Below are 15,204 nucleotides of genomic sequence, written 5' to 3' on the forward strand. Positions count from 1 at the left end.
GACCCAATACCAGACATGAAGTCTTTGGTATTGTCATTATACTCTTCATATTCTGCAGCGACAGGAAGGTTTGGAAACCTGTAGCGGGTATGTATAACTTTTTGTGCTTGAATGTTATACCTTTGCCCTGTTACATACAGAACTGTAGAAACAGCATTCATGCATGTAAAATGGTCACATGGCTTTAATGGATTTTTAAAGGAATAACTGCTGGTGAAAAAACTAGTAAGGTGCTACAACAAAATAGGTGTAGGCCGTTTGTTTTTTTGCTGCCTTGTTTAGGCATTGAAGTCTTTCCGGTAATGCAGAATTAAAACATATATACACAGAAATATTACACATTACATAAGCCAATACATGGGTATACATACTCTGAGTGCAATCTTCATTTTTATGGTGCTATTTGGACCAGAGTTGTTGAGCTGAAACCTCTGATTAATGGTCATGTTCTCACTGGTCAGCAGCTGGCTTAATGGGATCTTTAGATTTCCCATAGCGCTTTGATGATATTCATCTTTCACCTGTAAGAGTGAACATAGTTAGTATTAAAGGACTAACCCAGGATGATGATGAGCACATTTCCAGAAAATGTTTTGTCCCAAAGTTCTTTGTTCTCCCAGTGACATCTTGTTACAGCTACATACACTACATTTAATTGTGCCAAAAAAAAACATCCCATGTGAAACCATTTTTTTAAAATCTACTTTACATGTTACTGTAATTTCAAGTTTATTTAAATTTTTTTCTTCTTTTTTTGTGCAGCATTCCTTAAAATAGTACCTGTTGATTCTGCCATAATGTTCTTGTTCAGAGACCTGTTATAGAGTGACAAAGCTTTGTCTGTTTCGTAACTTTGCTGCTGCAATGTTACCCTGTCATTTAGATGTCTGTTTTTTTTTAAATAATCCTTATTCACCCCTGTATTTGTAAGCATTGGAAAAATTGTTACACCAAAATCCATGTTATTTTTTAGCATAGAAGCTTTGCAAGCTATCAGCCCTCTAATATAAAAACACAGCATTTTTTTCTAAACAGTTAGGACCCAACTCTAGAGTGCTTGTTTTGATCCTTAAGTAGTAACAACCTGGAGCTAGAATAGTCAGGTATTGGATGTTTTATGGATCTTTACTGCCTCTTAAGAATATGTACATATCTTTATGTCTGGGCACAGGGGCATCTTTCGTCAGCATGGTGTACAGTCGCCATCAGCAAACCCCCTGAATTGCCATGCAGGTATTGACAAAGTGTGTGCAAGCAAGCTGGAAGTAGCTACACAAGATCAGTAACACTGACATTGATCAATGAATAAAAAAATGAAAGCAAAGTCTTCATAAAAGAAAAAAAATGGAAACTGCATATGATATGGAGTGCTAAAAGACACAAAATGCCATTCAGTTAGGGGTTACATCAACCTAAACCTATTATTATACAAGAAAAAAGGAACAATCTGTGCATCCTCTCTAGGGTCATTGTGTAGCTGAATCCCCAGTGACTCTGTCTTCTAGCCAGAAGTGTGTCTTTTTTATACAATCACAATAAAGTAACAGTTTGCTTCTGCATGCAGAAAAAGGAATGATTCTTACAGGCGATGTACAATTCAGCAGTGCGTGGCAGAAATGTTGCATTAACTCAGCAAGACTTTCCAAATGGGTACTATGCACTGTCTACTGTAAAGAAGCATATTGATTTCATCTACACTGAAGTGCGGCTAGTTTGTGTTATAGTTCAGCCAGCCTTAACATGCCCTGTGTGGCACTAAAATCTCCTGAAGGTACACACACATACTGTGAATATTTTTATAAAATGTGACTTGCAATTTGGAAACTTTTAACAATGTACTGATGACTGCTTGCACAGTGAGAGGCAACACAATAATATGTGAGTAGTGGAAACGCCGAAATGACTGTGCTTGGAATGGTCAGTTTTATGTCTTTCATTTAAACTTTTGCTGCAAACTTGCTGGGAGGAATGACCTTAGTTTGTAAACATATGAAACTATAGTCTACTCCAGCCACAACCTTTTTTAATTATGACTTGAGTATGGAAGGATGAAAGTTCAAGACAGCTTTGTATTGTTGTGATGTGTGTGACACTATTGGAAAGATCTCCCTGTGACACCAGGTGACCCATTTATAAAGAGTGGTGATCTGAGATTCAGATCCCCACCATTGCCTTCTCTGGAGTTGTAATCCTTATCATCCCTTTAATACCCTAGATTTCTAAAAATGTTGATTTTGTTTCCTGGCGATGGAAAGAATGGGCCTGATTTATTAAAGCTCTCCAAGGCTGGAGAGGATACACTTTCATCAGTGAAGCTGGGTGATCCAGCAAACCTGGAATGGATCTGGTCCAGGATTCAAAACATTTGCAAGCAATTAGCAAATTACTTTCAAGAAATCCATTCCAGGTTTGCTGGATCACCCAGCTTCACTGATAAAAGTGTATACTCTCCAATCTTGGAGAACTTTAATAAATGAGGCCCAATGTATGAAAAATTATTCTAAATCTCCAAGCCATCTAAAGGATGAGGAACAAAGAAAATCTTGTACCCTTGAGTTAAACAACTGCTTATGGGATAATTGGATACCCTTCTGACATTGGTCTACCTAAATCTTTGTAGAGGGAGTTTTCCCAGGTAACATTCCTATAAAGAAATAGGGTTTTTTTGTACTCTCTGTTAAATTCCTTTGTTGAAATCCTCTAAGGGACACAGGCCCCCACCCTCTATAATTTTAAATATGCTCTTGGTACTGTTTTGCTACAAAATTGAGGCATGGTGGTAATGAAATGGCTTATATTGGGCTACCATACAGCTTTTTCGTTTGCTAGTTTCCAGCTCCCCTGTAGGCAACCTGAAGGCTCCAGACTTTCTTGTGTAGGTCATTGGTCAAGAATAATAGGAAAATAAGTCAGGCTTTAAAGAGACCTTGAGTCCACAATAAAAATTTGATAAGCTATATCACTACAAGAATGTTGGTGACATAGCAGCTGATGGGATAAACCACAGCAGGGACATCTTAACCCACCATCCAAGTGTTGGATAGCAGTGGCACCCATACCCATAATAAGAGAATAGATATTAACACTTCCAATGATTGGCTATATGTGTAGTTTTACTGTTTATAAATAAATCGGAGCAGCCATATTTGCGCGTTACATATGCAAGTTTCCTGCAAAGTACTTCTAAACACTTACTGTGCTTTACTGCTCATGTGTAGAAGAAACAGGGTATTTAACACAACTATTCAAGGATTCTTTCAACAGAGAAATCCAGGGAGCCCATTGCTGACCTCCGCCTAAGTATTCTAACTGCCTGAGTGTTCTGGCTTTAATGCCTACAGTCAATGACCTGGAATATAACATATTCCAATAACATAATAAATCAGAAAAAAAGATAAAACTGATTTGCAAACCATTCGCCACTGGATTACCAGGCCACCTTCATAACCAGACTTTTAGAAGAAATGGCCAGCAGTAGACAATTTTATGCATGGAGGAATCCAACAAGGTGAGAATGCCGATCATGTCCCCTAATATACAGATTGTCATTCAAAGGCACATTTATATGGCAGCCCTGTATATAAAATGCAATAATCAATTACTCCCACTTTTGCAGCAGGCATGTATAAATGTGAAAGCCTTGTCAGAAAATACATTCAGGCAATGGTTACCATTATAATTCCTACAGTGAACCTACTCATATTATAGATTCTGTTTTACCAGTACATGGCCCAGTTTCCATAGCAAGATTTAGAGTTGTGTCATTCCTTCTAAAAACTGGGTTTTATGAAGCTGGCCTCACATTTAAATCTATTTACTGCACACAAACAACACACACCAGCACAGGCTTACAAATGAGCAATACCAATGGAAAGTAGGCTGCTGAAAAACAGACATCTGGCATCAGAAAAATGCCATATGGAAAGAGGTGTGACAGCCTACTCTTGTTTATGTATGATCTGCTTCTGGAAACACAACACAGCAGTTTAGGAACAGCAGATCTTTAGCAGCCGGGAGAAGGGCAAGTAGAATGGCAAATTGAGCCTTAGATGTAAGCTAGAAAGGTATACTGTACCAGTCCCCTAAGTAATATGTTCGCTATCTGAATGAGTCTGAATAAGTCACAGAATATTGATTTAACAAGCACATACACATTCCTGTTCTATACCATTATAAGCAGTATATCTGCTGTATAAGATCATCTAAGCACTGCTTCATCTGACTGCTAGATTATTTTTTCACCTTTTGTGCTACCTTTTGATCATTACCTAACCAGTGATGAGGGAGGCAGTTCTGAAATTAGGAAGCAAAGTGCTTCCTCTCTATAAGGATGGCCAGCTCCACAAAGAGACAATATGGAAAAAGAAATGGTCAGAAATGAATGAAAGATCAGATATATGAAATACTGGTGACTACATCTTTGTCCTCCAATACTTCAGTCGGAAATAAAGCCTGATCCAGGTATGGACCAGAGCGTGTCTGCTCCTTTAACTATTTTTATAGAAGCATAATTGCAGAACACAGGACCACCAACTCCCAAAAGTTGATTGCCTGAATATTTGGGAAATCTTTTTTGAATATCCAGTTATTCTAAACACATATCTGCTGTATGGTGCTTGCCATTTCTGACAGAAAACCTGATGTCTCAATGTCAATAATATTTTTTTCCCATAGTCACCAATCTGATTTGAACATGCCTTGAGGTTTCCATCTGATTGGTGGTATAGGATGCACAGCAATTATTTGTAATAAACAGCACTTTAGCTAAATTAATTAGAGCTTACATATACAGTTATATTATTCTTCTGCCCATGTGTTTACCCTAAAACCAACCATTACCAGACTGCTCCAGTAAAGTGTGAATTGTGTTATATGGTTACCCATATAATTTATTAACAAAAAAATAAAACCTTACCTCAATTTCTAGGTCTTGTCTTTTAGGATTATGGACAAAGAAAGTAAATGTTTGTTCCCACACTGGCTCTATGGTCTTGTACTTAACCTGTTAATTAAAGACAAGAGTTAAAAAATATTTTGCCTAGTTTATGAAATAATCTCTTTTTTTTTTTTTTACTAATACTGTTTATATTTAGAAGGTAGAAAGATGGAAAAGTGCAAACAAGAATAGAAAAAAAAATATTAACTATTGTCCAAACACTGACAACGCTTTCGTTTGTTTTATTCATAGCATACTGCTGCCACCATGTGCTAATGCCTAGGATTTCTCCCTCTGAACCTTTTACCTGTATTATAGCAGTAAATCAGTTTTTTTCCCCCTAACCGAAACATACTCCCTATTGCTGGAAAGCAATTAATGCTAGAACTATGTGATCCTAAAACTGACCACCTATGTTACAATCAAAACAATTTACAAGGGAACAGCCTTACCTACTATGAAAAATAAGCATTAGTTGCTTTGACCACCTAGGCCAGTGTTATACTGAGCTTCTGGATGATGTCTAACTTTTGGAAGTGCAGTAAGTGGCTGAGACTGATCTTCATAGCATAAGGTTCACAACCCAAATGGTATAGGATAAATGTCATCATCGTCGCCAAAACTCAGCAGCTTACAGTACAAGATGATAGCAGGCCCCTGTGAGATGGATGGAACCTAAAACACCTGAAACTGTACTATTGGCACTATTTATCCCCATAAATAAATTATTTTCAATAAAAAAAAAGGTTGTCATAAGTGATAGCGCTTCTTCACTCTAGGTAAAATTCTGTTTTCCGGTGTTATTAAAGCTCTCCAAGACTGGAGAAGATAGACTATCATGGGTGAACCTAGGTTATAGAGTAAGCCTGGAATGGATTTCATAAAATAATTTTCTAATATTTGGAAATGTTTTCAATCTTTGACGAAGTCCATTCTAGGTTCGTTGGATCACCCAGTTTCTCCTATGATAGTCTGTGTTCTAATAAAGACCAGAGCCTTATTAAATCAGGCCCATTATTACACACTGGTGATCAAGCTCTCACTCCCTGTCCCAGTGTACACAAAAGCATATTGAGCACATTGAGAGGTGAAAGGAGACCCATGGTAAATATGTAATATCTGAAACAGGTTTCTCATGACACAACTGGCCATGGTACGGACATCACACCAGTGAATGTGTCCATGTCCTTGCTGCAGAACACATTCCAGTAATACAGCATCTGAGTATCATTCACTCACCTTACTCTCTTGTACTTTATGGCCCAGGGAAAACAAAACAAAGGGGTTAGGTGTGCTGCCCATCTTCTTTCCTGACTGTGGAAGGAACCAAAAATCATACAGTAATCACACATTTAGTCCAGAAGCTTTTTACCAATGCTAGTTAGAAATTTTGTGAGTGACACTACAAAGTGAATCTTAGAGTATAAAATAAAACACATTATTGCTGGCAATAGGAACACAACAAAATAAAAATGAACATTAGCAAGCTCATGCAAGTTAACACTGGGAAAGATATTATATGATGCAGAAATAAAAATGTACAGAGCATAAAGGGGCACAATTGTACATTTAATGGAAAGAAAAAATGGCAGTAAAAAAGCGGAGAAAAAAAATGAAGTGCAGCAGAAAGTCCTGTTTCAACTTACACTGTTCCGCTTTGAAGAGAGCTAATTGGCATTATCTTCTACATGAAAGGACTGTTTGATTATAAGTGCATCTTCTTCAGTCACTATTATCAAGGGCTAGATCAGTCTTCAAAGCACACATCCAATCCATTTACTAGAAACTATCCTAGCCAAGGGGCACTAAAAGTTTTATCTATCTATCTATATATATATATATATATATATATATATATATATATATATATATATATATATATATATATATATATATATATATATATATATATATATATATATATATATTATATGTTGCTGCACAGCCATTTCTGTTGTTCTACAGGGAGGGTAGTATAAGCAGGAGGTATCTTGTTGGGTCCTCTTCACCAGGAAACAAAAGTAGCCGTAGTTCAGTGATCCAGATATTCAGATATGCAATGTTTCTACTAAAGATTCTTCCAACTTTTACCCAAGCTGTTTCACATTGTTTTCAATTATAAAATATGTGAATTAACTTTAAATCACAATTCATACATTTTCCTATTGAATCCAATGTGAAAAAAGTATAAGTTTGGAGTAATAGTCAGATGAATTGTGTGAAAAAAAATATATAAACAAAAGGGAATTTACACAAAAATTTAGTAATGGTATAAAATAGGAAATGGTTAAGGTTTGTCGGGCAAATGGTGCGGCCTTGCTGGAAGGAGCCATTGTGCAGAGATCGCTAATTATTCCTCACTGAGGACCTTATAGGAATTATTACAAAGATACCGGAAGAAGAAAAAATCTCCCAGGATCTTATCTCCTAGCTATGCCAATGTGACATACAAACTTAGATGTCAACAAGACTTGGAGAAGCCTTTAACTCTACATTTAATATGAATTAATATTTTTATTAAACACAAGAATAAAAAAATCTACAATTCCAGACTTATAACTACTTCAACAGGACTGCACAAAAGATGCTTTACTGAAAAAAGTCCAACATCTTTAAACCGCAGCTTTGATGAACATGCGGTGGAGTAGCCATTGTGCAGGTATGAGAAAGATTTAGAGACTAAGTGACATCACCGTGATTTACAGGAAGTGAAGGATGTAAAATCTCTGAAGCAAGCAATCAGAGCTATCTTTCACAATCCTATATTGCAGTGGACACATGAAAGTGAAAACATTGACACCTCTTTCCTGATAAACATGCAATTTGCCACATTTCAGTGATTTCACTGACAGCACAGGAAATTATAATCTGCACTGTGTATATTGGCTGCCTCCTTGCATGCAGATGACTGGTGCATTTTAAAATTAAAAACTGCCACGTTGAGGCTGTTTGCATAAACTAGACTAATCCCATGACATACTTTCTTGTGAATTGTGTTATTTCTCTCACACATGAGCAGATTGATTCCATTTTTAGGCTCTGAAGAATTGAACTGTCAAGATTACCTTTTTAGCTTTGTCAACGGCAGACTTCTTCATGCCATCCTGGTTAATTTCTAATGGATTATTCTTATAATGGGAAAAAATGAACACACGTAGGGTTAATAAACCATGCTATGAAGGTGCTCTTGCAGGTTAACCACAGGAGGGCACAATGGGAACAAACAAAAACAACACAAGACACAACAACAATAGCAGGAGAGATGGATTTCACAAAAAATGCAAATTAAAAACACAATAGGACACCTGTGCCGATCTCTGTAAGGTGCAATGGAGAAAAGAATACATTCTGTTCATGTATTTTGAAAACTATTGGGTACATCTGGAATAAAATAGAATTTAAACCGGATAAAGAGTTACCTTAAAGTGAACATGTGACGAGATTGTGACCATTCAAACAAATACTTGTTCTTGAGAAGCAGTGAATTAGTTTTAAAACAAGCCCTCACTCATCTCTGAAGCTACAGCACCGAGGAGCAATCCATCCTCAAAGTTTGCAGAAGAGAGACTGAAGACATTTAGGTTGGTTCCCTCAGCAGCTCAGCTCAGTCTACTCCTGATCCTCAAAGCAACTGTATTTATTAGATATTGGAAGGGTGCTAAGTAACTTTTGGGAGAGGGAATGAGGTGAGCTGCTGAGGAAATGACTTGAACAATTTCAATACTTCTGCTGTAAACTTTGAGGATGAATTTATTCTCAATGCCTGCAGCACAAGTCAGTGAGGGTTTATGTTAAATCTAAAATACTTTAACTACTTAAATGATCGTGGCGTGTACAAAGGTTCATTTTAAATGAAAAATATTGCTTATTCAATGCTTAGGGTGGTGGGATAAAAGGAGTGTAACATGTACATTTGAAGTAGACATGGAATTTGGAAGTTTTGTTTTATGTATATGCACGCTAATTGCAAACATTTAATTCCAAAAGTTTACAGACATTACTATTTTACTGTTTTCTTGACAACATAGGTTATTTTAGAAAGGCAGAATTGCATTTTTTGGAGGGGTTTACTCACACCTATATTAAGAAAAATGTGAAACAAATTCATATATCAATTCATATAAGCAACAATACAGGAACCCTTTCTACAGACCTACAGAAGATGACGATGATTTATAAATAAAATGACAACAATAGTCATATGGTGATGTGTGGGATTGTTAATGCATTAACAATCCCACTAGGCTGACATGGCCTCCAATGTCTTAGAGTATGCAATGCAGATTTCTCTATGAAAAAGCTTCCCAAACCACTAGAGAACATAAGATCTATTCCCATCCATTTGCCATGCAGCAAATCAGATGCACAGATCTCCTGATCTAGTTGAGAAATATTCAAATATTATTTGGAGTTAATTTAAACTACTGTTATCCCAACAAAGACTGAAGTATAATTTCAGCATTTATTTTTAAGGACAATTGTTAGGTAGTGCATTTGAGCTAAAACCAACACAAACATGTTACAACCAGTCATTTACTGTATTTATAATCAATTGATTCACAGTCATTTTTAATTATTTGGTATTGGAATCAGTGTTGAGGACATGCTGAAAAACATGCACTGTAGTCACACATGCATGTCTATTGCAGCATACAGCAGCCGCCACCTGGAAACTCACAAATAAGGTTCTATAGAGGGAAGAAGTGTTTTCACAAAAGATCAGTCCAGAAGCTTTCCGCTCTTTTAAGTATCCACAACCCAAGTTCCCTTCGTAGATACTCTTGGAAGGTAAAAATTAAGCAATGAAGCAAAGAATGACCAAAGCAAAGCAAAACAAACAACAGAAAATGATAATTCTAAAATAAGCATTGTAAGCAAACAAACAATACATGTAACATGGAGATTCTGAAAATAATAATGAATCAAACTGATCAGGAACAAAGAATATGATATAATGTTTCTGGTTTTAGAGTGGAAAGTTGTAATGAATGACAAATGAGCAAAACATAATGAAATAAATATGATAACAGTCGTTGATTACTAATGCATATGGAATAGAAGCTTCATTTGAAATAAAAAAAAAAATGGTATTCTGTCTTTCAATTCAGTATTCAATACAGATACATGCAAGACCTTGTGCATTGCAAAGCAACTATCTATAAGCTTGGGTATTAATATTTCCAACGTATTCTACTTTACGAATAACCCTCCCAAAAAGGTGAATTGCTGTCTGGATATAGGTCAGTTGTACATAGCAGATGCACATCAATGCTCCACCAACTAGGTGCACCAACCCCTTCATGCAAAAAACAACCTAAGCAGGAGCCTAGGGACTGATAAATGTCCAGTGGGCTCTGCTACAGCCTTGCATGCTCTTGCAGCGAGCTCAAATGTTCCAAGTCCCTCCGTCACTTCAAAAGGGGGGATTCAATTGTACACAGTTGGTATCTCATGGCACCATCCTAGTAAGATCATTGTCTAAAGTTTTGCTGAATCTGCCAGGGTGAAATAAATGTTTTGCAAGTAATGTTTAAAAAAAAAAAAAAAAAAAACTGTAGAAGAAAATGCAGTAACCTATATGCCTAATATACCTGTATAACACCACTTTAAGAAAGGTGCATGGGAATTATGTGAATAGCCCGCAGTTTCCTAATCCGATCAGCAGGTTGAACATGTGCAATGTGAGAGATATATCAATATTGTACTTGGACCAATAACCATCCAAGTCACTTACAGGCAAGTTTCTAGCAGAGTCCAGGTACACGATTAGCAGAGCTGCAGAGAGACCATCATCTGCCTGGTCTTTGTCAGCTTTAACGCTTGCCAGGACCTGCAGAGAATACAATAGGAAAGTTGTATAACAAATGCAGATTCATTTTTTTTATTTGTTACTTATTTAAACAGCAAGGTAGAGATTTCACATGCAAATATCGTACAAAATTATACTTGAGTCTACACACAAGATTATATATAAAACAATTGAAAACTCAAAAATTAAAAGTGAACATTTGCTGGTATTAAGAACCCTTGAAAAAAGTTATTTATACTTAAGGAAAACCCTAAAATATCTTTGTCATTGGAAATGTGACATTTTCATCAGCACTGGAGGGCATCTGGAGCAAGATTTATACTAGAAAAAAGTATTTTAGCCCCTCCATTATTCTTAATCCATGCCAGCAAATTGCATAGCTGTAAAGTTAATTTATGAGGTCAATAACTCTAGTGTACCAGTGAAAAGCCCCCTTACTTACCTTATTCACTGCTTCCACAGACATTCCCTCATGTGAACAGCCCCTAAAAGGCTGTTCAACTGCAGGCTTTGAAATCATCATGTACAATACAATACCAGAAGTCTTGTATTGTGGGGATGCCAAGTGCCCATCCACAACCAGGACTGGACTTACTTCTGCTTTTTTAATGGTTGCTGTTGACAAAATCAAGCATGTAACCTTTGCAGTGTAGGGATAGCCACACTATAAAAGCATTTTTCTAATTTACCAGGAGTTTGGCTTAAAATTTACTGGTACTGTCTGGGAGTTCAGCACCAGCAGACAATACATTTTTTTATTGTACCTTTTTTGTCAGTATCTTAAGTGATCATAAAATACATTGGGTCTCTAACAGAGGCTACGTACACACTCGCAATGGTTTCACATTCTGGCGTGTGTATAGCGTCCATTGTCCGAACGACCATCCTGGCAGATACACTGTCGACGAACGATCTTAATTGTAGTGAAGAGGGAGAGAGCACAATGTGGTGCTGCTCGGTCGTTCTCCCCCTTCCCTCTCCATAGAACAGAACTGTGCTGTATGTACAACACTTGTTCATGCATCGTGCAGTAGTTTGTCATTGAAAAGGATCATGAAAGATCCTTTCCAACGACAATTATTGCATGTGTGTATGCAGCCTTATTTTAACTGTCTGATTTCTGCACGGGAGGAGATCTCATAATCTTTTAAAGTTTTTGGGTGGACTATGTGTTCATCCCCCTCCCCCCATTCCAGTACTGCAGCCAGCCACTGTGTTGGGACATGTTGTATAAACAAGTTTGTTTAGGCAGAATAAACAAACCAGAGACTAAGGCTAGGTACACACCTGCAATAATTATCGTTTGAAAATGAACGATCAACGATTTTTGTGAAGATCGTATAGTGCCCGATTCTGTACATGCTGTAACGATACAATTGTGTGTGTGTTTTTCATTTTTACCTAAAAAGGGGGGACTGTCTTATTTGATGGCCCTGCCTTATCATCGGGGAAACATGGTATATATATCATACACTAACATACATAAATACTTAAACACACAGAAAATGAATGTTTGTTCATCGCGCATGCTCAGAACCATTTACGATCACTGTCGTTGGGCACTTTTTTTCTTAACGAATATTGGATGAACGGTCCACGACAGATCATTCGATAATTGTTAACAAAAAAAGAGCACAACGACCGGTCAATGACGCCAACAAACCGGGAATCTCGCTGGAAATGAACGACGGTCTCGGCGGATATGATTGGGCGACGATCGTTCGTAATCTATTGTGTGTATGGTTGCTCGTTGATCGTGGATGGTTCTGTGATACTCTTTCTCCTGTACATGTCACTTCCTGCATCGTTTGAACGATCATATCTAGGGTGTACATTTTTGAACGATTGCATCGTTACAGAATTGTGCTCGATACGATCGTTCAAAATAGTTTGGGAATAATCGTTGATCGTTCGTTTTCAAACAATAATTATTGCACGTGAGTACCTATAGCCTAAGCAACCTTTTTTTTTTTTGGCTGTACAAATATGCACTGTTATGTACACTGTGTAAACATATATATATATGCATTTTGCAAATTCAGTGGATGCAATTCAGTTGGATACCTTGTCCAAGTTCTCTGTGGTGGACAATGGGGAAAGCCACTCGAGCTTAAGGTGAAGTTTTCCAGATGTAGCTTCATCCAGACTGAACCACTAAAAAAGAAAACAGATTATTAAGTTTAAATGACAAAAGTTTTCTATAAACTTGCATTTGTACAGGGTACTCCCAAACAGGGACAAGGCAACCTGCCACCCCATACTGCACAAGTCCGATCTACAAAGAAAATGAACAGTATACATGTGAGCAATTATTAAGTGTTTTTTAGCGAAAAATAGGAACACCTTTTGCAGTGTTTCTTGACCATTGGTCATTCAAAATTAATGGTGCTCGGTATAGCAAACTTCATTAAAGGTTTGAAAAAGGTTTTAACAATATTTCCATATAATTTAATGTTTTCTGTATTTTTCCTCTATTTGGGAAGGCTACACACTGACTGCTTTTTACCATTTGCCAGAGCAGGTTGAACTAACAAATACCTAGCTTTTATGGGTAATTTTGTCAATTTGGTGGGATGACATCAAGGCAATCTTCAAATGACATTTTTGGGGCATGGAAACTCCTGATCAGTCCTGAAACTGTCCCATAACTGAGGTCACACCTAGGAACTGGGCTAAATTCTCCAATACTATTTGGATTGAAATTAAATAATACACAGTTAAAAAAATAATCATACCTCATCTACTACTCTTTCCTTCTCCACTTCCTCTAAGTCAATCAGCAAACTGAAAAAAAATATATGTAAATTAATACATGGAAATATCTGAACCCTCCAATTACCATAACATTATTTAACAAATCAATTGACATTTTAATGTCTTTCTTACAGAGATTTATTTTAATTAATGTTAAGGTTGTTGCGTATGAATGTTAATAGGTGAGCTTTTAAAGTGAATACATTTTACAACAACAGTAATGGAGGCCAGATGCTTTAGGAGGGTTAACAATTTCTTTGCTACTGCTATTCAACAGTCAAATGCCAGAGACACCATACAAACTCAAACACTGACACTTGGTGGCCCAACGCCCTAAGCTTAGTGAAAGGCGGAAGCACAGAAAAGTCAATGTCCCGTGTGTCAGCCAGTTAGTACAGCCTGATTCTTCTACCACTGCTGATTTTAATCCTGTATTAAAAGTGCCCAAATAATAAGACAATGCGCGTCCTGTAGATATTGACTGCACTGTAGTACAATGTAGCGCTGTATATGTATAGCTTCTTTCATGTAGCTGTTTAGGCAAATAGGCAATTCTGACAAAATTAGACAAATACTGTGAACAATACAGTGCCAACTGTGCTAAATTAAGAACTAGGACCACGACAAGTAGAGGTATAGACATAAGACTGTGAAGTAAAATACAGTAGCTACTACCTGCCCAGGAAATCATCCTTGTCTGTGTCTTCATCAAAGAGCTCAATCTCCAGTTCTTGGCCGGGATGCTCATAAATTAAAGCCTGTGTGTAATAGTATAGATTGGTAAATATTTTCATAATGCATGTCATAATATGAAAGTAATATAGCTCAACTAACTTAAAAGTATGTATGGTTTAAATGTTAAGGTCTAAACATTTTGCAGTAGATTTATGTAAACCTACAGCAAATATGTTTAAAAATGTTTACATTTTTGTTAAAAGACTTTGTTTTATTTTTCCACAACCGATTCATTCTGCTATTTATCATATCTGGGTAAAGTTCCCATTTCACTTATTGCTATTGTTTTACCCCCTTGTATTATCCAGTACAATGTACAGCATACTACTTGATTATTGCCTTGTCAAAACAATTCATGTTACTAACAGTTCATGATACTTACCATTCTATTGCAGTGATCACAAAATTTTAGAGATAATGGGCCTGATTTCACCCCCCTAGCGTTCCAATTCTTCCCATATTTCCATGCAAAAAGCGTTACATTTTTTTTGCATGGAAATTTATTTTACAATGTAGGCAATAATTCTTAGGCATAATTTACCGAAATATGTCCAATGTTGAATAAATTTAGTAATAAACTTTAAATACAAAAAACAAAAAAATCTGTAAAAAAAATAATAGTTAAGCATGTAATATAACTGTACAGTTGTATATGTAATATATATACATAATATAATTATATATATGAAGAGTTCTTTGTATTGGACTCAATACAGTTATTTTGTATTGAATCCAGGATCCCGCCGATTCTCCCGCCCGCACAGACGTCACTGGGAAACCTGGCAAGTGTTTTTTTTTTTTTTTTTTAAGTTTAACGTGAGCCCGAGTGTGACTCCAGATTACCGCTTTTTGCATGGTAAATCCACCTCGAGTCACACTTGGGAATACCTCTAGGGGGTTAATAAAGCTCTCCAAGGTTGGAGAGGATACAGTTTTCACCAGTGAAGCTGGGTAATCTAGCAAACCTGGA

At 36.7% G+C, this 15,204-nt stretch overlaps 1 protein-coding gene across 2 annotated transcripts in view; it reads right to left on the bottom strand.

Annotated features, from left to right (window-relative positions):
* Positions 1-15,204, bottom strand: part of ESYT2 (extended synaptotagmin 2) — an 80,869-nt gene that overhangs the window by 11,995 nt on the left and 53,670 nt on the right. Inside the window, exons 10-17 of one of the 2 annotated variants that reach the window (XM_072412608.1) lie at positions 14,175-14,257; positions 13,481-13,529; positions 12,810-12,899; positions 10,671-10,766; positions 8,002-8,064; positions 6,176-6,250; positions 4,916-5,002; positions 372-521 (exon numbers count right to left, since the gene is read on the bottom strand). In XM_072412608.1, coding sequence (XP_072268709.1) covers positions 372-521; positions 4,916-5,002; positions 6,176-6,250; positions 8,002-8,064; positions 10,671-10,766; positions 12,810-12,899; positions 13,481-13,529; positions 14,175-14,257 — 693 coding nt within the window. The remainder of the gene's footprint in view (positions 1-371; positions 522-4,915; positions 5,003-6,175; positions 6,251-8,001; positions 8,065-10,670; positions 10,767-12,809; positions 12,900-13,480; positions 13,530-14,174; positions 14,258-15,204) is intronic. The other variant, XM_072412609.1, reaches the window with a different exon arrangement.

This window comes from Pyxicephalus adspersus, chromosome 5, assembly GCF_032062135.1.
Source record: "Pyxicephalus adspersus chromosome 5, UCB_Pads_2.0, whole genome shotgun sequence".
Taxonomy (NCBI): domain Eukaryota; kingdom Metazoa; phylum Chordata; class Amphibia; order Anura; family Pyxicephalidae; genus Pyxicephalus; species Pyxicephalus adspersus.